Here is a 24,517-nt window from a genome sequence, read left to right on the forward strand (position 1 = left end):
ATGTTACAGCTAAAAGCACCGTATTTTGCCCCATTTTGATCACTATATCAACTCTGATATCCACCAAATTTTTCGGACAGTTGTGAAAGCCCTATTGGAAGGTCGTCGCCAATTTTCAGAATGATCTCATTCAAGGAACTAAAGATATATCCAAATAATACGACAAAAACCAACGAATTTGGTCAAATTTGGTCAAATTACGCGACTTTTACAGCTAATTTTGCTCCAAAAGCCGCGCACCATCAAATATGGCACCTAGACGAAACTCACTGATTTTTCCAAAAAGGTATGACAAATTTGGTACTGTGAAAATTCTCACAGTCTCTAGCAACATTTTAGAAAATTCAGCCCTTTCAATAGTGGGCTATATAATGTGGATCTCTACTTCAATCTAAGTTATGCAGTTCAAGAATGGGCTAGCTAACATAGCCCGAGATAATAATTAAGCTGTGCTTCTTCGCAGGTGGGCCAAGTTAATGTGGCCCGTTATTGTATAGGTATGAGATTACTTCCATTAAAAATAGTTGCTGGTCTATGTTACATGGCCCATATCCTTTTATATGAATGGGTGGGCCAAGTAATGTAGACCATTGATTCACGATGTCAATCCTTCGCATCTCGCCGATCTGCATACATGTGGTTGCGAGAAGCATTATTGGATGCGCGCGCGCGACCCAGTAGTGCATCGCGCTACAATGTAGACCACATAAGTTTATTGGAAATCTGCGAGCCATGTAACTTTTTGCCAGATGCAGACGAAACTATTTACAATTTTGCTTTAAAAATTAATGTGCCTAATGGGCCAACCGAATACCTAACCCACGAACAAAATTTTTTGATGATCCAACATATCCTGTAAAAATGGGAAAGTTTTTTCCGTTTATCTCAAAACCACTAAAAACTACTTGGCCCATTGTTGCATGTGCAGGTTCATATATATAATAAGCTCTAATCAGCTCACTTCATAATAATAATATATCGCATAGCCATAATAAATGAGTACTCGCAGTACGAGTAGACTCATTTATCATGGCTATGTGAACCGCGCATTCACTGACCACAGGTTCAAGGTTATACATCAATTTTGACATACGTTGCATGCCACTTTTCGCGCGCGATATTTGGATACGAAACATGTATCAACATCAATTAACGGGTGATACTCGTAAAATATCTGTTCCATATATTGGACCGTCGACGAGTCCAACTCGGCGCGCGTCCTGGTAGGTTGTAAACCTACAATACATCAACCTTTGACCTTGCGAAGCAAGAATGCTAGCTTTGCGCGGCGCGTCGAAGCGGCGAAGTCCTCTGCAACCTTAACTAATAACTTACTTGTCATACGTTGTATGACCCGCCGCGCACAAAGTGCGCGGCTCCCCCTGTATCGATAGTGAAACGACCGTGGGGTCACAACGTGATACAATAACTAATTACCTGTTGTAGGTTAAAACCTACCAGGACGCGCGCCGAGTTGGACTCGTCGACGGTCCTGAATATGGAACAAATATTTTACAAGCATCACCCGTTAACTTACCTGGGGACCTCAGGCTATTATATTTATGTTCATAATCATAGAATAGAGATTAAGCGGAATCACAGGCTGATCGCCCGGCCCAGCTTCTTTCACGTATTTCAGGAACTACCTTGAAAAAAGCGCCTCGCTCAAAGATTGGTGTGCCGGGTTTTAAAAAATTGCATCGTCGATCACTATAATGATGATGAAAGCAAGCTTCTAAATTCGGGATAGCCTGTGGCAGGCAACGCCCGATTCTAATGCTTCTACAGGCCTACACAAGTGTAAGTAAGTAGGTAAATATTTCATGCTAGGCATGTGGCACCCATTACGGTAACCATCCATTGAGTTTTTGCTTTTTCGCTGTACTATATTGCACAGCTCCCCATTTAACCCTCACACACGATTTCTCGAGCATTCGGCTGGGTGGACCGGGAGGCTGCATAAATCCTATGGGATCCTTAGCAGAACGTCGACGACGCTCACCCCACGACTAGGTAGACAGCCGGTATTGAACTTGCAACCTCACGATTGCTGGCGTTCTAAGAACTGCGTTCTAACCAACTGAGCTACCTGGCCGTTAATAAATCACTATCAATCATCAATCGATCACTATAAATGATAAACAATAAAATGTGAACCAATAAACAACTACTCTCTGTTATAATAACTAGCAGGAACCCGTTTAATTTAACCCTTGTAGCGCAATGCACTACTGGGCTGCGCATCAAATAATTCTTAGATATCGGTGATATACACCTTCTATTTCGGGCCTTACTGACATCGTGAATCAAATCCGACCCTAAAGTGGTGTCAAGACTCAAAAGACTAAAATAAATACTACCTGTTTAATTTGCGTTTTTGACACCACCTGGGGATCAAAATTTTGGGCTCTAAAACTACTATTTCTTGGCCAATTTTTAAATTTTTTCATACTGATTTGGAGGCCATTAAAGCATTTGACCCAGTCAAAAAATTTCAGTTCATGTTTATCTTTTACATTATTGTTTTTGCGGAAAGTCGCGTTAAATTTGATACCGAGGCGTCTTATCTGTGAAATGGTACGGATAAACACATCCATATCACATATTTTATATCGTCTCGCTTTTATATATTGTAAGATACAAAACAAACTTATGACAAATGGTACACGTCTAATTTTTTTTTCGAAAAGTACTTGTCTTTTTTTAACGGGTGATAGTCGTAAAATATTTGTTTCAAGACCGTCGACGAGTCCTACTCAGCACGCGTTTTGGTAGGTTATAAACCTACAATTTTTTTTCAAAATATTTCATATTAGGGGTCGTTCAATGAAACGATAAGTTTTCAATGAAACGATAAGTTTTGTTTTACATTCCTTTCATAAATAAAATAAGAGCTTAAACCACGAATTAGTTAACTAGAAGTAAACTTGAGGAAACATTCTTTAGTGGTTGGATATAATTATTTAAAAAAACTTTATTTGTTAGTACAGGGTGGCCCATAAGTGACTACCCACACGCAACCTCTTAATAACTCACGTAATTCGTCTCCAAATTGCACCAAAATTTCAGAGATTATAGATATGGGTCAAACTTAGATTTCCTGAAAGTTTCGTAAGCCACGCCCAATTACAGTGGGCGTGGCGTGACACTTCCTCTTTTTCACTATTGTCTTCATAGAACGCTTTAAGCTAAGAACTCCAAATTTTTTGCACACATTTGGCTTGATAATTGAAAACCTTTCCCAAAGTTTCAAGTTCATTGGTTAAAATATGGCTAAGTTATGACCATTTCAAAACTCATCGGATACGTGATCCGAGCACTCAGTCAGTGATCTCGTCACTTGGTTAATGGCCTGTTTGGCTCACATGCACCGCTTGATTGGTTGCAGCCTGCTTATGGGCCGGCCTATACAGCTGACAGCACCTAAAACGCTATCACACGAATTTATGGTGGTGTCACCATTTCAGGGCTTGTTAGCCCTGCTAGTCACAGGTTCCTTACAATCAATAAAAATGGTTCACTATCCTCCCTTTACTGCAGAACAACGATTGTTCGTCTACCTGAAGAAATAAAATGGGGAGTTCTACCCTCAGATTAAACGACAATTTCAGATGAAATTCAACCGACCACCCCCTTGCCGGAAAAGCTGCTTTGACATTCATCACAAGATCAAGTTTACGTTTTCTGCACACGATCGGCGAAGAGTCGGCAGAAGACGAACTGCGAGGACTGTAGAAAACATCACGATGGTTGTTGGTGACGTGATGGACACACCTAAGATTGGCACCCGGAAACGAGCTCCTGCCTTAGACCTCAGCAGAACAACCCTTCAGCGAATCCTAAAGCAAGACCTTTCTAACCGGGCCTACCGAATCACAAAGAAACACAAACTTTTGGACCGTGATTTCCAATCGAGGATAGATTTCGCCAACACATTCCTTGAACATCTTAATTGAAATTATTGAATTGTTTTTGTGTGGGAATTTTTATTAGTTGATTTCATTTATTGATTTATCCTAAAAATTTGTGTTTTCCTTTCTAGCAAAGACATCATCGGTATCCAATCAAAGTCTAATGAACCTCATTAATACACGCTAACGCCTTACTCTTGATCAGATTGGGTGACGAGATCACTAATTGAGTGCAAATATCACTGACTGAGTGCTCGGATCACATATCCGATGGATTTTAAAATGGTCATAACTCAGCCATATTTTAACCAATGAACTTGAAACTTTTGGAAAAGTTTTCAATTATCAAGCCAAATGTGTGCAAAAAATTTTGAGTTCTTAGCTTAAAGCGTTCTCATTTTATGAAGACAATAGTGAAAAAGAGGGAGTGTCACGCCACGCCCACTGTAATTGGGCGTGGCTTACGAAACTTTCAGGAAATCTAAGTTTGACCCATATCTATAATCTCTGAAATTTTGGTGCAATTTGGAGACGAATTACGTGAGTTATTAAGAGGTTGCGTGTGGGTAGTCACTTATGGGCCACCCTGTATTTTATTATGGATAGTGGTTGAATTTAGTGAGACAAGGTCAGTTTCTCTATTGTCTCAGAAAAATTTCTACTTTGCAGTAGGCAATGCTGAGTGGCAGGAAAGACGGACCAAAACGCTTGAGGCTAACAATGGCCCACATATTACGTAATGGTTCACATATTATTTTAAACTATTTTCACAACTACAATTGAATACATTTGTTGAGGTATGGCACGTGTTGAAAGTATGTCGTGGCAATAAGTTGAAAAGCGATACACACACAAGCGATACACAGTTACTAGAGGAGTGTTCTATCCTTGATAGCCCTCTTCCCCTTCAAACCAAAACTATCAAAGGGTATCTGACCCATAAGTCAGAACTCTTCCGGCGGGTTGTCTTTATTGTTTTCTGTTGGAGTCTCGACTGTCTTACAAGTTTACAATCCTTACACAGCAACCCCTGACCTACTAAACTTAGCTATGCCTGATTCTCCTAAATCATCTATAACTGATTTCTCTCCCCAGAACACAGAGGGTACAAGGACCTACATAGCTGCTCCCAACATCATACAAAATGATTGTTGTAACCACTGTCAGGAGGGAGTTAATCCTGACTACAGAGTTCAGTGTTATGACTGTAAAAACAATTTCCATGCGGTAGGCTGCACAGATGATTCCTATTGTGTTAGTGCCCCATCTAGCTTCACTTCCCATTTGGGACCAGCTGTTTCTAACACCAAGTCCTATGAGAAAAGATTTGGCAGATTCTTGTTCTTGTGTAACCATTGTATTACAGTTAAAGAGGAGATGACAGAGCAAAGCACAGGGGGAGCTGCTAATGTTTACGTTGACAGAAAGATTGAGGAGTTAAAGCAGAATTTTGCTGAAGAACTGTCCGGTGTAAAAGAGATGCTTAAGGAAATCTTGCCAAGTAAGCAAAACAATGCTCTAGCAAAACTCTGGGATGATTCTCAGAGGACTGAGAAACTTCGCAGCATGATTGTAATTAAGAATGATCAGAGTGGCAAACCAATTGATAAAAGTATGTTGGAAGAAAGCTGCATCAAGAATAAGATTAGTATTGTTAACACAATGAAGCTCAAATCTAATGATACTGCCGTTATTCTTAACTCTAGGTCTGAGGCAGAAACATTGCGTGAGAAGCTTAGCAAAGCTTCCCCCCAACATAGTACATCAACTGTAGCCACAAAGTTACCAAGAATAACAGTTGTTGGTCTTGAGCGTGATTACTTGAAGGAGGAAATAAAGGAAATGATAGTTAGTCAAAACCATGGAATAGATCTGCTCATCAATGATCCAGGTACCAGTATAGAAGACAAGAAAATTGATGTAGTAGCTATAGTATCTTATATTTGATCCTTCGAACAGCTGTTGAGCAATGAAACGCAAACATAATCTTAGCAAAATGAATATAGTAGCTATAGTACCCCTAAAGAATGACCAGAACTCCTTCAAAGCTATTGTTCGTGTCAGTAATCTTGTACGATCTGCAATTGCTAAACAAGGTGATAAGCTCTTTATTGGAACTCAGAGAGTTTGCAAAGTCTATGATAGCTTCTTTGTCCTCAGATGTTTTAACTGTCGATCATTTGGTCACCATAGCAAAAGTCACCAAGGTCATTGCAAAAGTGAACATGTCTGTGGCTTTTGTGCAGGAGCACATGAAACACGGACATGTGATCGCTCCGCTCCATTGTGTTGTTCAAACTGCAAGAAAGCTGGTAAGCATGGCAATGAGCTTCTACATGCAGCCTATGATCCTGTTTTGTGCCCCATATTCAAAGATTTGCAGGAGAAAGTTAAAAAGACCACCCCTTTTTACCAAAGCCACAACACGGACAGAAATCACTGAGCTGTCTGAAATTCTTCCTTTTCAATCCATGGTCACTTGTTAACAAAGTAAACGATATTATGTGCAACTTATCAGACAAAAGCATTGATATTGCTGCATTCTGTGAAACTTGGCTAACAGATGTTAACTGCCCCACCACTGCAATTATTAAGTCTTACGGTTACAGAATCATACATAATTTCAGGAAAGACAAAAAAGGTGGTGGAACTGCTTTGTTGTTTAGGGGAGAATACTCAATGTCTCAGTTCCAATGCTCTGCTACTTTCTCTACATTTGAGTACACAGCTGCATCAATCAAAACAGCAACAGGCACTAAGGTCATGTTTGTCTCTTTGTATCGACCTGGTTATCTCTCCTCTATCTTTCATCAGGAACTTGATTTACTTCTGTCAGCCATCACCATGAAGTGTGATTGTCTCGTCATTGCTGGGGACTTGAACATTCATTTTGAGAATAAGAATGACAAGCTTGTTAGGAAGACGCTTGACTTATTTCTGTCTTACGGATTTAATCATCATGTTAATGAACCAACCCATGTTGCTGGTGGATCACTAGACCAAATCTTCTGCTTCTCTATCAAGAATCAGCTTCAATGCAAGGTTTTGGTTGATAGTGTGAATAGGCATGGATCAGATCATTTTCCAGTCTATTGTGACTTCTTTTTGGAATTCGAAAAGAAATATTTTAAAGATATCACTTACAGAAATTTGAAGACTGTGGATGATGACCAATTTACCAGTGATCTCTTCGATATAGTAAACTTGATTGATCTTGAGAAAATTGGAACTACTGATATGAGTGCATCTGTTGCCAACTTGAACGACTTGTGTGCTGAACTCCTAGATGAGCATGCTCCAATAGTCTCCAAGAAGGTATCTGTTATTGATTCTGCACCTTGGTTTGATAATGAATACAGGGACTACAGAAAGCTGAGAAGAAAAGCCGAGGCAAAAACTCGTAAACCAACAGCAACGCTTGAAGATAAAATCATGTTTAGAGACATCAGCTCAGAATGTTCTAAAATGGCTGATCTGAAGAAGAAGGAGTACTTTAAGAATATGGTAGAAAACTCTAAAGGCAACCCAAGAACTTTGTGGCAGCTGGTCAATAGAAATTTAGACCGTAAACAATCTAATCCTCTGCCAGATTACACAGATGATCTTCCAAAGCTAGCAGCAGACTTTAACGCCTACTTTACATCTAAGATTGATAACATTAGGAAAGATATGGATCATGATCGGTTTACTCTTCCATCAGACTCTTCTGCTGAAGCTCCCGAATCCTACCACTGGTCTACCTTTGAACCTGTCACATTAGATGAGCTAAAGGAAATCATTGACGAGTTTGGTATCAAATGTTCACCTTCTGACATCTTACCTACTACACTGCTTAAAGAGAACATCAGCATTCTGCTACCATTACTTCTACAGATTGTTAATGCATCCTTATCTCAAGGTTCAATGGACGGAGTCAAACTTGCTGATATTGTTCCCCTCCTGAAAAGTAACTCTCTTGATCCTAATGTCTTGAAAAACTTTCGCCCTGTCTCAAACCTCACTTTCCTTGGGAAGCTGATCGAGAGAGTGGTGTTAAAGCGCCTAAACGATCACTTAGATAAGCATAATCTCCACTGCCCAGAACAGTCTGCATACAAGAAGACCTTCAGCACAGAAACATTATTGATCAGAATATGGAATGATCTTCTAGTTGCATCAGATGAAAAGAGTGCTACAGTTGTCATGATGCTTGACCTATCGGCGGCGTTTGATACTGTAGACCATGATGTCTTACTGAACATTCTCATGAAGGAGATAGGACTAAGGGGAACTGTGTTAAAATGGTTTACTAGCTTTCTAAAAGGTCGTGCTCAGAGAATTCGACTTGGTTCTACTCTCTCTGAAGAAATAGTTATTAAGTTTGGTGTTCCTCAGGGCTCAGTTCTGGGACCTGTTCTGTTTAACCTTTATATCAGATCCATCTATAGATTTGTACAAGGAATGGACTTCACAATTTATGGGTATGCAGATGACCACCAGATCTTAAAGAGATTTAAACCCATCAACCAGGGCGAAACGTTACTCTCTAAGCTCAGGGGATGCTTTGCATCTATTAGAGCTTGGATGAAAAAATACTTTCTAGCAATGAATGACAGTAAAACACAGATAATCGTTTTTGGTCCTATGTCCGTCCTACGAGAGATCAATATAAAGGGAGTGAATTTTGGGAGTGACACAACTATTCGATTTGTGAGCACAGTTAAGAATCTTGGGATACATATGGACTCTGGGCTTACTATGAGCAACCATGTTGTTGAGTTGAAGAAGAAATGTTTCCTAACACTACGCAACCTCACTAAGATACGGTTTCTGCTGACTACAAAACAGCTTAAGACAATTGTTAATAGCCTCGTTGTTTCTTGTTTGGACTACTGTAACGCCATGTTTTACGGCATCTCCAAGTACCTCATACATCAACTACAGCTTATTCAAAATGCCTGTGCAAAAGCAGTAACTGGAAAATATAAATTTGATCACCTAGGCGACGATCTTGATAAATTGCACTGGCTTAATATACCTAAAAGAGTGATTTTTAAAATATGTCTCCTATCTTTTAAGGCTATTAATGGAATAGCGCCACTGTACCTTCAAGATATGTTTAAGTATGCTCACCATGGACACACTGTTAGGCTCATAGTCCCTTATCGTTCAACCAAGGGTTTTGGTGATCGTAGTTTTAGTGTGGTTGGTCCACGAGTTTTTAATGCACTACCAGACTCAGTTAAACAATGTTATTCTGTTGAGGCGTTTAAATCCGCACTGAAGACTTATTTGTTTACTTTATCTGACACTGAGGTAGCAAAAATGTTTTATTAATAATTTTAACCCTCTCTTTGACTTATCTAAATTATATCAGCTTTTTGGAAGTTTTATGAACGAATTTATACATAGAACTTTATTTTGCTTTTGATATATAGTTTTAAAAGTATTTTTGTAAACTAGTTGTAGTGACACTGCTGAGTAAAAGTGTACGCTTAATAGTGGTGTTTTTAAATTTCAATTTTAATTAATTAATTAATTACGTAATCACTTTTAAGCCAATTTTACCTACCTAATACATAATATTTTACACATAGCTATTGTCTTAAAATTACATTTGTAGCAGTTACATCAAAAATTTGTACTGCCAGATCATAAAAAACAATATTCTTTTGAGTATTATATATATATATATATGGAGCTTGATGAAGGAGTGACTTACTTGCTTTTACTTGAAAAGGTCTCCTCCTAGTTGTTGGAGTGGCCTGCGCCACATAGTAACTCCTTTCTCCGGTGTATTAGATCTCTCCAGTGAACCCTGTCTGTTGCTCGACACCAGTGAAGATTGCTGCATCCTCCCGGACACATGACAACCAGTTTTTCCGAGGTCTACCTCTTCACTGTACCTTTTACCATGCTTTGGAATCCAGTGCAGAAGATAGTTGGGTATTCTTTCTTCTGGCATCCTTACCACAAGGCCAAACCATCGGAGCGTAGCTGCTACGAAAGTATCAACAGGGGCGATATTAGCCGGCTTACCTACGTCAGCATTAGATACATTAGACACATTTGATTTTCAGGATGAAGGAGTGAAAGCAAATTAAAACATAACTGATTTTACATTTACTTGAATATAGTTTGTGACTAGCGGGTGTCTAGTACACTATAATAGTTGACAGTTGATATCTGAATTACCTTATCTACAAAATAACGATAACAGATGAGAATGAAATACTTACAGCGAATTGCTAGAAGGCAAGCACGTTTATACTATAACATTCTATTCGGATCACCATGCCAATCACATGTCGTATCGATAGACAAGCCTAAAATGTTCACAAAAACAAACAAATAATATAATAAGTGAATCTGCATTAGTATATGGCAGAATGGAAAAGTAAAATCAAAACCAAAAAATACTAATCACTGCAGTGCTACGTATTGAGTTTAAATGATAAGATGTGAACAAGATCATCCGATGGTCCAAGGACGACAACATGAAATTGCATGAAAACAAGTTTGAACTTGTTTGCTATAGAACACCTGCACTGCTTCTAAAATACTTTCAGAGGAGCTGCCATTTATGACTGACTTCACAAACTACACCATTTCAAATGGATCAGTTGTAGAAAAAGCCCATTAGTACCTAACTTAGGAGTCAACATGTCCAATGATTATTCGTGGAAACCACATAACAATATCATGGTTGACAAGGCACGTCAGATGGCATCTTAAAAAGAATTTAAATAGGTCCAAAGTGGAATCCTGCTGCACTGCCCGCTCTGGAATCCTAACAAGATCAGTCTATTGAGAGCATACAAACGCCATTGGACAAATTCTAGGGCTTGGAGACATCGACTATTTGAATAGACTGAAGGAACTGAAAGTAACATCCCTGCAAGAATGCTACATTAAGTCCTCGAAGGTGTAATATGTCCAAATGATCTAGATGTAATATATTTGTAGTTCAAAGAGAATGCCAGACTGGGAGTTAAAGTAATACTCCCTTCTCTCACATGAAAAGCATCAGTTGGTTCTCTCGCTCAGCTCTGCCCATGACTTCTCATTTGCAGAGAGAGCTTGAAGATTCTGGAATGTTCTCTGGCAAGCTTCAAGACATCTCACGGAAACTTTGTAGATGAGCCTCCTAAACAAGCCTCCTACTCCTGGTCCCTGGATACAGAGCAGAAAACTAATGGTCATCACACAGATTGTGTGATGACTGTGAAGATGCCTACTTCTAAACTTCTCAATAAGTTCAAAAGGTAGGTTCAGTGCTAGAGCTGGCCTACAGGATGAGGCACAATTTGCATACCAACAATATCATCAGGGTGAATGTTTTATACTACTGCAGCAGAAATTAGATAGGTGGGAATATGAGGATGTTAACTCTGTTATCGAATGAGAAGGGAGTGTGAACCTTTCACTGTCATTTTGCCAGACTGATTATTCTGCAAAGTCTTGCTTATTAGATTACCTTTGGAATTTAGAGCTCCTCAAGTTACCACAGGGACGCAAAGGTCACCAATTACATGTGTTTATTCCACAAAAATTATAATATAAAACACAGAGTGCATAGGCACAAAAAGAAGGTTACTGGTATGTTTTTAGACAGTTTTTAGACAAATAAACTTTAATGTTATCTACTGTAGCGAAAATTATATCAGTGTGACTGATGTTAGCCCCACTAACCAAATGAGGAGAGAGAATGCATCCGATCCCTAAATAGCCAATAGGGTCGCTGCACACCAATGTCTGGGGACTCATTGAATTACCATAAGAACACAAAGATAACCAGATTACCACAGGAACGCAAACGTCACAGCTTAACTGTCTGATGGTTTGGGCGTAAGAATGAGTGTCTCTTTTCCAAGTCTGGTTGGCATATCAAAGAGGAAGTACAGTGATATAGGGGTTCAATATTTCAAGACTTTAAAGATGTCATTAATACAATGGTGAAAATACAGATTATGCGCACAATTTCATGTGTGTTGAAGAGACCAACCAAATGATAAATTATTTATAACCTAGACAACCATGCAACTTGTGCACGGGCCAGACCTTACACTTAGGAGCTGCTTTCTTCGAGAAAGAGCACATCAAGCCCATTTTTAATCGACTCAAATTGCTCACTGTTCAAAACTTATACAAGTACCATTGTACTTCTGAAATGTTTCGAATCGTGAAATTACACACTCCACAGTCCACACTCATTGTATAATAAGTACCATATACACATCAAAACGTGACTGAAGCCATGTCATAATCCTCCCAACGCTCTTCTTTAAATAGCTTCCAAATTGTGGAAAAGCATACTTAAACGGATTGAAATGAAACTGGGGAAATCCTCACTACTTCGGTATCTTTGGTAAAACTATGCTGTAAAACTATTATCTTGGAATCACAATCCATCAACAATAATGACTACTGGACTTATCAAACCTCACTCAATCGCAGATCAAAATCATTAATCACTGCTGTCAAATAAAACTGCTGGCCCTGTCAAATTTATTACCACAGCGAGAGCAATCCATGCAATTCTCTATATGAATGAATAATATACAGCCTACTATAAGAGCACAGATTTCCACTCAAATACTGGCCAGTGGGCACTGCATAATGCAATAGGACCACAAAATAAAATTGAACACTGCAAATTTGATTTATTTTTAGACTAGCATAACATTTCTGAACTATTCCTACATATTTATAACTTTATAAATAAATAGAATTGTTTGTAACTAAAATTATTTTAGTATAATTACTACAGGGTGGCCCATAAGTGACTACCCACACGCAACCTCTTAATAACTCACGTAATTCGTCTCCAAATTGCACCAAAATTTCAGAGATTATAGATATGGGTCAAACTTAGATTTCCTGAAAGTTTCGTAAGCCACGCCCAATTACAGTGGGCGTGGCGTGACACTTCCTCTTTTTCACTATTGTCTTCATAGAACGCTTTAAGCTAAGAACTCCAAATTTTTTGCACACATTTGGCTTGATAATTGAAAACCTTTCCCAAAGTTTCAAGTTCATTGGTTAAAATATGGCTAAGTTATGACCATTTCAAAACTCATCGGATACGTGATCCGAGCACTCAGTCAGTGATCTCGTCACTTGGTTAATGGCCTGTTTGGCTCACATGCACCGCTTGATTGGTTGCAGCCTGCTTATGGGCCGGCCTATACAGCTGACAGCACCTAAAACGCTATCACACGAATTTATGGTGGTGTCACCATTTCAGGGCTTGTTAGCCCTGCTAGTCACAGGTTCCTTACAATCAATAAAAATGGTTCACTATCCTCCCTTTACTGCAGAACAACGATTGTTCGTCTACCTGAAGAAATAAAATGGGGAGTTCTACCCTCAGATTAAACGACAATTTCAGATGAAATTCAACCGACCACCCCCTTGCCGGAAAAGCTGCTTTGACATTCATCACAAGATCAAGTTTACGTTTTCTGCACACGATCGGTGAAGAGTCGGCAGAAGACGAACTGCGAGGACTGTAGAAAACATCACGATGGTTGTTGGTGACGTGATGGACACACCTAAGATTGGCACCCGGAAACGAGCTCCTGCCTTAGACCTCAGCAGAACAACCCTTCAGCGAATCCTAAAGCAAGACCTTTCTAACCGGGCCTACCGAATCACAAAGAAACACAAACTTTTGGACCGTGATTTCCAATCGAGGATAGATTTCGCCAACACATTCCTTGAACATCTTAATTGAAATTATTGAATTGTTTTTGTGTGGGAATTTTTATTAGTTGATTTCATTTATTGATTTATCCTAAAAATTTGTGTTTTCCTTTCTAGCAAAGACATCATCGGTATCCAATCAAAGTCTAATGAACCTCATTAATACACGCTAACGCCTTACTCTTGATCAGATTGGGTGACGAGATCACTAATTGAGTGCAAATATCACTGACTGAGTGCTCGGATCACATATCCGATGGATTTTAAAATGGTCATAACTCAGCCATATTTTAACCAATGAACTTGAAACTTTTGGAAAAGTTTTCAATTATCAAGCCAAATGTGTGCAAAAAATTTTGAGTTCTTAGCTTAAAGCGTTCTCATTTTATGAAGACAATAGTGAAAAAGAGGGAGTGTCACGCCACGCCCACTGTAATTGGGCGTGGCTTACGAAACTTTCAGGAAATCTAAGTTTGACCCATATCTATAATCTCTGAAATTTTGGTGCAATTTGGAGACGAATTACGCGAGTTATTAAGAGGTTGCGTGTGGGTAGTCACTTATGGGCCACCCTGTACTATTGTGTATTCAATAAAGTAATTACCACTAATTGTATCCTTGTATCGTCACAAAACTGTTGACCAAATATCTATTGAAGTGGCAAAGATCTTTGTAGGAGTTAGGAGCTCAACAGATACAAATTACAAAACCAAGCGTACATATTGATTTTTGGTATTATTTGATAATGTCCGAAAATATTCTGCCCATGTTGTAAAGATTTAATTGGAACTTTTTGAAACTCATTCGCTTATCTGATTGCAAGCACTACTGATTTTTAAAATTATTGTTTACATTCTCGAATAATGGAATAATTGTAGTGTCCTATTATAAATGTTGCTATAATTGATTTAAATACAAATTTGTTGTTTTCTTGAAATTTGTTATTTTCTTGAAAGAGGTTTTTACTTCTAAATTAACAATCTACTCTAGGATATATAAGCAGTTCATGGAATATAAGCGCAGGGCTAAGACACCCTTCCATGCAGCCTACACACTACTCCACGATGCCATTGTGAAAAAAGGTTTTCTACTCCCCTCTGGGGAAGTCAGCTTACCTTTTAAATGGGACGAAAGCTCAGACATTGTTTCATTGAAATATTCAAAAAACGAGAAGAGCATCGAGGTAAAATGCTTGCTAATGAACAATTCAATGGTTGTGAACATCATTTATAATAACGACCTCAAGACATTAGATTTCCCTATCTCAGACTATGTTGAAAACTTTGATGAAGCTCAGAATACTTATGAAACCAGAAGTCTTGGTAACTTTGAGCGAAAAGTTTGTGAGGATATCTTGGAGCCATTATTTCCAGAACTGAAACCAACTGGTTCCACAACTTCTACCGCTACAGAGAGGCCAAGAACTGAACCTCAACCCCAACCTCAAGTTCCTGATCCTCTCCGAGACGAACGATTTCATCCCCGAGCTCCCAGAATAGTTGACCCATTTGCTGTTGGAGGAGCAGATTTAGATCCGTTTGGAAACCGTGGTGGTGGAGGTATGATAATGGATCCTATGAGAGGTCGTCTTCCCATGATGGGGAGAGGTTGGGGAGGGGTGCCTCCTGGAGCTAGATACGATCCCATCGGGCCTGGGGGTAGGGGGCCTGATAATGACGATCTTTTACCTCCTGGTAGGAGAAATATGTTCGATCATGATGATATGTTCATGTGACACTTGCTACTTGATACAGTGACCTTACTATAAATTTAATTTATCTCAGATCAGGTCTCTGGATAAGGGCCAATCAATTGATTTGAATTGGGAATGGCATTATGACAATTACAGATAAATCACGATCAAGAATTCATTGTTACATTCTCGAATAAAGATAATATTGGTGAAAAAATACGATTTATTTGACTTTGTCCAAAATATTTATAATAATGAATTATCATTCAACTTTTAACATCCTGCTGGTTTTATCTATCTTACAGTTCATAAAAGTATCCAAATAAGCTAGGCTATAATAGCTGTAAAAGGGCCTAGTTTTATTGCCTATTGTATTCCTTTAAAGTTCAATATAAGTATCGATGGATCTTGAAAAATTTAAACGACAAATTTGATGTTTTATCTTCAAATCGGGTTTTACTGCACTGACTGTCAACATTGATTGTTTGCGTTCAGAAATAAAATTTAATAATTCTATGTTTAACTATAGTATTTGTTTATTAAATAATTGTTGTATTGACCCAAGTTGGTCCTAAATGAAAACACTGAAACACACCCAACTAAAAGTATATCTTTTACTTCAACAGGATGAAATTAGCATGATCCTACTATTAACCCTACTGATAACACTACAACATGTTACTAATCACGTGACTAATGCACTTCCCTCTGGGCACGGTAAGCCACTGGGGGAGCACAACGACCTGAAAACCCCCGCAGTAGAGGAGGACTACACCAAGATAACCTCCCAGTATTTTTATGAGAAATACATCAGAACCAGGACTCCTGTTATTCTGAGGGGTCTGGCTAAAAGTTTTCCTGCTTTTGATCTCTGGTCTGATGAATACATAACGGTTTGTTGCGGAGGATTTTTTATATAAATGTAGTTAATTAACAGCTGTTTGGGCGAGTAAAGGAAATAGCAATCGGTCAGCAGGTACCTCAAGTTTAGCTATAATATAGTGCATACCTCCACTATGTCATGTTATATGTGATTATTAATCATAATTACGGAGAAGATCCTCTGATCACTGTTTACTTATAGGAACATTTTGGAGACCTAGAGGTGCGGTTGGAAGCAAAGACAGAGAAAGAGACGTTTACTCCTCTTGGGGAAGTAGGGCTGGGTCGGGCGTCTTTCAGCGAGTTCTTCAGACGTTACAAAACTGATAACATGTACTGTGTGTCTGAGGTCAGTTCTGGCTTTTAGTAGAGTACTTGTAGAGTACTTGTAGAGTACTTGTAGAGTACTTGTAGAGTACTTGTAGACTACTTGTAGACTACTTGTAGACTACTTGTAGACTACTTGTAGACTACTTGTAGACTACTTGTAGACTACTTGTAGACTACTTGTAGACTACTTGTAGACTACTTATAGACTACTTGTAGACTACTTGTAGAATACTTGTTGAGTACTTGTATAGTACTTGTAGATTACTTGTAGACTATGTAGAGTAATTGTAGAGTACTTTTAGGGTACTTGTAAACTAATAATAGAGTACTTGCTTCAAACTGATTTCCGACCACACCAACTAATGAGCGAGCCACACGATGAACTTCATCGTCTTAACTCAGTACTCATTTAAACAATATTCAGTAATCGTTACTGCTCTATGTAATTTCAATCATTCTCTAATAACACTCAATTATGAACAGCTGGCTGTGGACCATTAGAAAACAACACTAACCATTGTCCGTTCCTCAAACATGTAATTAGCTTCTGTAATATCATACATTTTCAGGTGCCAGAACCGATGTACAAAGATCTTATATTACCAGGCATTATGAACTGTGGCACGTTGAAAGACAGCCTAGTTGAGATGAACATGTGGATTAATAGCGGTGGTGCAAAGAGCATCATACACAAGGTAGGGACCTCATTTAGTAAAATATAGGATAGTTCTATGTTTACAGTACACTACAATGAAAAGTATCATACACAAGTTAGTATAGGGACCCCATTTAGTAAAGTATGGTATAGTACTATGTTTAGGGGTCGTTCACATATTACGTAATCACTTTTTCGCCAATTTTTAACCCCTCCTGCGTCCGTAATAATTTCTACACATAATAATTTCTACACATAGCTATTGTGTCAAAATTACACTAGCGTAATCATTTGGAAACCCCCTCCCCCCTCAGCTGATTACGTAATATGTGAACGATCCCTTGTACAGTACAATGAAAAGTATCATACACATTACACAAGGTAGGGGCCTCATTACTCTATAGGTACTGTGTATCAGTGTATAGCAGTGTATAGCAGTACAGCTTTACTTACTGTCATACAACACAACAAAACTCTCTCAGGATGCACATAACCAGTTAAACTGCCTGTTAGCCGGCTCCAAAGACTGGATCTTCATCAACAACACTTACAATGAATGGATCTATCAGGCAGAGGAGGTGGGTCCCTCAAGTTAATAAGATTTAAGAAAGTTTTCCACATTTTCATCGATATATTGAAAATTTGAGAGTTCATACGAACTCAATTGGTCTTATACTATCTGAAGTTATTGAGTAATCGATAACTGGATACAAATTCCGTAAAATGTGTGAAATTTCGGTTCATTTATTTGAAAATGGGACAGAAATGTGAAAATATGATTTTTCCATTTTGTAATGCTTTCTCTGGGATGCTTTCTTCGGCCGGAATCAAAACTCCCAGTATATTTTACGATTTTCTATTCTGCGAAGACTTCTCCGAGATTTTTACTCCCAGTACCTCTTGTTTTTTTTTTACTTAAATCATCTGATCTCATAAAACTCTAAGATTTTTTAATAACCTCGTTCTGTAAACATCATAACAATTACAGATAGACGGGGATCAAGGCGGTTTCTCCCTCGTTAATCCTGACAGTGTAAACTACAAAACTTTCCCGCTCTTTTCCCAGATTCCCTGGGAGTACGCTACAGTTCATGCTGGGGATTGTCTCTACCTACCCCCACGGTCAGTGTGTCTTCATGTCCTGTCTTGTGAATTGTTTGTGGTACGGTTACACTCCGGTCCGCTAGACGTTTTAATAAATCATTTTTATGAAGATAGGGTGTTAAGATCTCTCCACAAATTATTTATTAATCTCACTTATTGCAGGTATTATCACCGAGTCAAATCTACAGACAGGAACTTTGCAGTGTCCTTCCTGTTCGGTACCAAATCTGAATTTGACATGCCAGATTGTGAGCAGCCCACTGCCGCTGTTCCACTGGATACCGTGCCAGTCCAGTGGAAATACCCAGGAAGCGGTATGATGAGCATGGGGAACTCTGACCCTGCCCATGTCAGGGAATGGTTCATCGAAATTTTCATGGAAATGACCGAGGGAGATGCTTCAGAGAGTGTTCCCATGGAAGATTATATCGAGTTTCTGATAGATGACGAAGGGGTAATCCCCTACATGAAGGAGCTATTCCACCAGCTCCTTGTAGAGGAGAAAGTTTTGGGTGATTCAGAGAATGTTGATAGGAATTTGTTTGATCTTCTGCCGGAGGAGATTTGGCGGCAGCTGACAGTGGCTCAGTCTTACGACCCCTCCAACGATCCGAACAGTGAATTTTATCACATTCCTAAGGGAGATGTGGTGAATGTTCTAAAGGACGCTACGTATTACGGTCCAGTGAACAGAGATCAGTTTGTTGAGGCATACAGAAAGATAGATGGTTCATTACGAGTTGGAGGCGAACTTTTTGACATGTTCTCGTTAGATGGAGAGACAGTTTCTTGGTATGACGTACGAGATAAGGACGGGATTTTGGACGTGTTTGGCCAGGAACACGACAGAGGAGACGAAGAGATGTGGATAAGGAATGAGGAAGTAAAGAGGCTCGCAAAGGAGGATTTAAGACAGAGCATGGCAGACACAAAAACTGAATTATAAGTCAGAGCGAGCAGAAATGTGGTCGAGCATAATTATAGTTTGGCCACAGTTTTAATTTTAATTTAAACTTAGTTTTACCCATTTTCCCATATTGAATAATTTCATTCACTAATAATTGATGATTAAGCATTGTAGTAAAGTTTTGTCAGAATGCATATATAATATTGACCGTTTACAGCCTGGTTTTGCTGTGAGTCTTCGGATATGAAGAAATGTGTGGCCTCTCTAATTAGACTAGTCAATAGACAATATCAACTATATCAGTAATAATATTCAGTATCACGCTTTACAAAACTCTTCACAAAACTCTACAAGGATAGATATTACTTCTTACTTGATACTTGATAAGGTCTCCTCAATCATTCGAGTGGCCTGCACCAAGGAATTGCCGCTTATGTCGTATCATCTGTCTCCAGTGCTTTCGGTTTCCTGCCAACTCTCGGACCTTATCAAATACAATGTCTGGATATTACTGAACTAAGTAAATTTCAATTCTTCGGAAACAGAACATAATGGTTTCGTCCGAATCACGCATGCGTAGTAAATATTCTAAAAAGCTTGGGTCAGTGATACGAGTACAGAAGACGATCTTCAAAACAGGAGTTTTATAGCCGTCCAAAGTCTCAATAACATAGCTTCCCCTCATAGGATCAGGAAGTACATGCATGACGTGAGAGTGATTCAAAGGTTTTTCTTTCCACAGCAGGGAAACTGGGATTGAGTTACACAGATAATTAAAATTCATTCCGATGAATATATAATTTTTCATATTGCAGGTTTATTTATTTCATGAATTGATGTATAAATTTATTACTTTTTGATTCATTAGCATTACGGAATCTTTAATTTCATGCGCTAAAATTTTCTGTGCATCCATTTTAACTGCCTTTGGAAAATAGTTTCCATTGAGAATGTGTTTTAAGTAGGTAGAGGATGATTTAAACTGACTATTCTGGTATATTTTGGGTATGATAGGAAGTGAAGGACTCATTTCTTACTAATATCGATAATGTGACGCGAAAACCTAACGACATCATGTTGACGAAGTTGGCGCGCACGCGACGTCGATCCGGCGCGCTCACTGGCCTGGCTTAATTAGATCACGGCCCTCAAAAGGGCGATTGTAGCATTACATGTAGGAAAATCTGGAGGGGGTTTTGAAAATTCGAGAAACGTCCTCGGTCCTTAGTAGATGGCCCCTAAGATACCGCCGATGAAATCCTATCAAATCGGCGATAGGATATGTCAATCCCGAGAAGCGATAGGATTTTCTCTCGGACCAGATCGGAAATGCAAATCTTATGGGATCCGAGAGCAGATCCTAGCGGAGTTAGGATTTGAAATATCGCATATCGGGACCGATATTATTGGAAGATGACACATAGCTAACTTCAGGTCAACTTCATGCTTTCTTTATGTTAATTTAAGGATACCTTGCAGTATTCTTCAAGTTAACTTCATGATATCTTGTAGTACAGCCGACTGATCTTTAAATTTAATCGATTGCCGGCTCCTTGATCTAGCTCATGCACTGCTGAGTACTGACTGCAGAAACTGCTTTTCTAATACTGGGCGGCAATGGCGTAACGTTGCCTGCTGGCCCCTAATTCTGCTTGAATGTGGAATTATCATCCCGAAAAGACACAATGAAACTATGTATGAAAGTTTGTTTATATTTTATATTGTTAAAAGTAAATATATAATTACTATCGACTAAAGAGTACTATTTCAAAGTAAACAGATCTAAAATTTAGTTAAGAAAATACGGGATACTAATATTGTCTCATGACATAGCGACCTCCGGGCCTGTATAGTGTATCGCTAATTGTGCTAATTTTATCAATATAAACGCTAACAGATATTAAAAGCTAACAGAGCATGTACAGGATTTGTCCATCACGGGAAAAAAACGCTCAGTCTTTTCGTATTACACAAGTGTATTCCACAAGTGAAGAACTACTGTATCTAAGGATAAAAATAGTTTGTCATGTCTACGAGATAGTCTACATGAGATAGAAAAGTGCTGCGAAGAGAAGAGCGAGTGAAGGAAGAGATGTTGCAGCTCCGCTCATGGTCCACATGCACGTCTGCTGAGCTGCATGACAGTCAACTTTGCAGGTTTCCTCCGAGTCACCTCCATCAGCTGGGGTTTCCTCCGAGTCACCACCATCAGCCGGGGTTGTGATCGCTTGGTGCAGCAGACGGTGTGTGATGTGTCGTCCGTTCAACTCCTGAATCTCCCGGTAGTTGAACTCAAAATTATTCGCGTCGTCGACCCTATCACTTCCCGATGTCCGAAGGCTGTTGAACGCATCTTGTGTGACCAAAATGGGTTCCTCCATCACCTGCCAGAACACCGTCTCATCACATCCAGGCGTTGTTAAACTTCCCTCGTAAGTGAAAACACTCTTGATAGCTTTATTATATCTTGAAAACAGATCATCCATATTCAGGATAGGACTGCTTCCTGAAAGCATTGCTGCAAGGGAATTACTGAACATGTCCGGTAACTCATTTCCAGTCACCACTTTCATGAAGAATCCGAATACAGCGTAGTAATCGCTTGCTGTCTCGTCATCCTGGTCGAGGTTCCTGGTCACCACATGTATCTCTCCGATAAATTGCTTGCCGTTCAGCATGTGCTCCGACCCTGCCGTTCCTTTTCCCCAGTGAAATTGCACATGAAGGGCCTGAAGACCTTTGGTGTGACCCACCGGCCAGTTTTGTGGCATAGTCTTGTATATAGGGGTGCTTGTTAGGACGAACCTCGTCGTCTTTAGACTCCCTTTTTCAATAATAATTGATTTATATCCACCGAATAATGACATCCCGGAGCCGTAGTAAACGGTGTTCTTAACTTCATTTATATCTATTGGAGACTGGTGTTTACCAGTGGCACAGACTCCGTCCCAAGCTGCCTGGTCACTGTAGGAGTATGTACCTTCAGAAGCACAGCTCACCGTGATCACGGCTCCAAGTAGTACTAGTAGCAGAAGCTTCATTGCTCAAAAACTATAAGAAAAATGGGGTTACAAATTCGATTGAGTTAGGGGTCTTTCGCATAATATTACGTAATCAGCCAAGGGGGGAGGAGGTTATCAAATGCTTACGGTTGATTACGGGGGGGGGGGGGGGGGGTTTGGCCGTTGATTACATAATCAACATTTCCTTTTTTAGTACCCTCTAGAATAATAACAATTTGACAATATTTTAATTCAAATTTCACTCCGATAGTGACAAAATTTATAAATTGATCGGATATCCGACTAAAGTAAGTAGTTTAGAAGGTGATATGCCGGATATCAATCAGAAATTTCATTATAATGTCGAGGAAAAATTCTCGAGGGCTAGGTCCTGAAAAATATTTTCGAAAATTAGTTTCCAGGCAAATTTATTAAAGTTTTGACTTCCGAGATCGCATTACAAAGGAGGAACCTCGACAAGATCGTATATCGAGGGTGAGGTGTGGACTTCAAAATCGGGATTAACGAGTAATACTCGTAAAATATTTGTTTCAAATATTATACCATCAACGAGTTCAACTCGGCGCGCGTCTTGGTAGGTTATAAACCTAAAATTTGCCCATAACTCTCCATCATCCATAATTTTGAATTATAATGATCTTGTCATACGTTGTATGTTGTAGGTTTACAACCTACCAGGACGCGCGCCAAGTTGGACTCGTCGACGGTATAATATATGGAACAGATATTTTACGAGTATCACCCGTTAAGTTGTATGACCCGCCGCGGGACTCAGCTAGGTAATAGGTATATCAAACTTAATATGTATTAGGAAAATTATACGCGACTTGACAATAGTGACTCGACATTCCTCACTGCATTGGATTCAATATTAAGTTAAGAAATCGTATCCAGTATCGCAACTCAATTGGTAGGAAGGTCAAGGCAGAAAATGGAAGAAATTTAATTTGATTTGCATTTTTGTATAAGGAGCTACCCCTACAGACTTGAACTCAGAGCCCCTTGACAGACTCGAGGAGTCGAGGCTGTTATTTAATTGACTTATAGTATACTTATAGTTCTTTAGTTTCCGGGTTTTAACTTCTAACAGCGAGCGTGCTAAATTACTCTACAGTTGAACTTGATCTTCGAGATTGTTCTAAAAGGGCCCCCGACAGTTGAAACCAACTTCAATCGATGTATTTTCGAACGCTGATTCCGAATCACCCCCATGACATCGGGTAATTGTAAAAATGCTCTCCTGACGAGACATTGGCGAAAAACTGTCTCGATCACGAGATATGACCGTATAAGGAAGTTAGTATAATTTCTCGTTAGGGTTAGGGTTTCAGCATATGCTTTTGTTAAGGATGGGTTAGGGTTAGGGTTGGGATCAGATTAGCAATTAGAGGGTTAGGGTTTCGAACAGTCGTTCAGGACCAGCTAGAGAACGGGTTGAAAAAGTCACGTGACAGTCGAGTGTAGAGTAATCAATCATCACCCTTTTAACAGCACATAATCGGGTGATACTCGTCAAATATTTTTTCCAAATATTCCAAGACTGTCGATATGTGATATTACCCGTGATATATATTGTATATCAACACAGCAAATCACAACATATTTTATATTTGTAATTTGTGGCTCAGTGTAAGCCGTAGGCGTAAGGTCAGAGAGGATAAATTTCATCAAGATTGGACAAAAAATGACTGAGTTATGAGCTAAAAACTATATAGGGGAAGCTGGGGTTAAATGAAACACCAGGGTCAAATGAAACACGGCTATATCTCTAGTACTATTAACTTGTCATGGCTTAAAACAGGCGGGATCGACTTCTATTGAATTACCTATTACATATACCTTTCCTAGAATATATGAGAAAAGTTGATTATAGAGTTACAATCTACTTCCTCTCCACTTCATCTTTCCCTAGAATGTTGCGCTTAACATTTGTTGCCTCTGTGCTTGAACCAATTACATTTACCGAATGTTTCTTGATTTAATCTTCAACATTAGTGATCGTATTTAAGTATTCTAGTGGTTTTTAAGCATAGGAACATACAATTAACATGCTGTATTGAAAAACTCTCACCATATAGTTATACGATTTGGTCAAATGAAACAGTACCCCTTAGGGTCAAATGAAACATCTAATTAAATAAACAATTATTGAATTTTAATGAATGAAGTGTTTAGAACGTTCTTAAGAGCTTGTGTACCCAATATGAGTATATCCCAATGTATGGTATTGATGTTGCATCCAAAAGTTTGTACCCGTTTCATTTGACCCCTACTTCCCCTACAGTTCTCAACCTGTAGGGGAAGTCATTTGACCCTGAGGAGGCCTGT

At 39.1% G+C, this 24,517-nt stretch overlaps 5 protein-coding genes across 5 annotated transcripts in view; 4 read left to right on the forward strand and 1 right to left on the reverse strand.

The window, feature by feature from the left end:
- Positions 1-24,517, forward strand: part of LOC134816088 (NADH-ubiquinone oxidoreductase subunit 8-like) — a 60,408-nt gene that overhangs the window by 11,633 nt on the left and 24,258 nt on the right. The gene's annotated exons all lie outside the window — the stretch shown is intronic.
- The window catches only part of LOC134816084 (endoplasmic reticulum-Golgi intermediate compartment protein 2-like), an 82,094-nt gene that overhangs the window by 11,625 nt on the left and 45,952 nt on the right, over positions 1-24,517 (forward strand). The gene's annotated exons all lie outside the window — the stretch shown is intronic.
- On the forward strand, positions 14,576-15,728 carry LOC134816087 (proteasome inhibitor PI31 subunit-like). Its single transcript, XM_063824826.1, has one exon. It carries the CDS (start codon positions 14,602-14,604, stop codon positions 15,328-15,330), a length of 729 nt encoding a protein of 242 aa, XP_063680896.1. The 5' UTR covers positions 14,576-14,601; the 3' UTR covers positions 15,331-15,728.
- Positions 15,919-20,062, forward strand: LOC134816085 (uncharacterized). The gene is made up of 6 exons (XM_063824824.1): positions 15,919-16,181; positions 16,373-16,519; positions 17,070-17,195; positions 17,638-17,733; positions 18,144-18,277; positions 18,422-20,062. The coding sequence occupies exons 1-6, from the start codon at positions 15,927-15,929 to the stop codon at positions 19,203-19,205; spliced, it is 1,542 nt and encodes a 513-aa protein (XP_063680894.1). The 5' UTR covers positions 15,919-15,926; the 3' UTR covers positions 19,206-20,062.
- Positions 20,865-22,213, reverse strand: LOC134815174 (carbonic anhydrase 4-like). The gene has a single exon (XM_063823685.1). It carries the CDS (start codon positions 22,205-22,207, stop codon positions 21,209-21,211), a length of 999 nt encoding a protein of 332 aa, XP_063679755.1. The 5' UTR covers positions 22,208-22,213; the 3' UTR covers positions 20,865-21,208.

This window comes from Bolinopsis microptera, chromosome 5, assembly GCF_026151205.1.
Source record: "Bolinopsis microptera isolate Bmic1 chromosome 5, MBARI_Bmic_1.0, whole genome shotgun sequence".
Classification (NCBI taxonomy): Eukaryota; Metazoa; Ctenophora; class Tentaculata; order Lobata; family Bolinopsidae; genus Bolinopsis; species Bolinopsis microptera.

What these genes read in the sequence shown, in the direction of transcription:
- LOC134816087 (XM_063824826.1), top strand. Translation starts at nt 14,602, where the DNA reads ATGGAATATAAGCGCAGGGCTAAGACACCCTTCCATGCAGCCTACACA.
- LOC134815174 (XM_063823685.1), bottom strand. Translation starts at nt 22,207, where the DNA reads ATGAAGCTTCTGCTACTAGTACTACTTGGAGCCGTGATCACGGTGAGC.
- LOC134816085 (XM_063824824.1), top strand. Translation starts at nt 15,927, where the DNA reads ATGATCCTACTATTAACCCTACTGATAACACTACAACATGTTACTAAT. An exon ending in GGTCTGATGAATACATAACG is followed by an intron (nt 16,182 to 16,372) that starts GTTTGTTGCGGA and finishes GTTTACTTATAG; the next exon opens with GAACATTTTGGAGACCTAGA. An exon ending in ACATGTACTGTGTGTCTGAG is followed by an intron (nt 16,520 to 17,069) that starts GTCAGTTCTGGC and finishes ATACATTTTCAG; the next exon opens with GTGCCAGAACCGATGTACAA.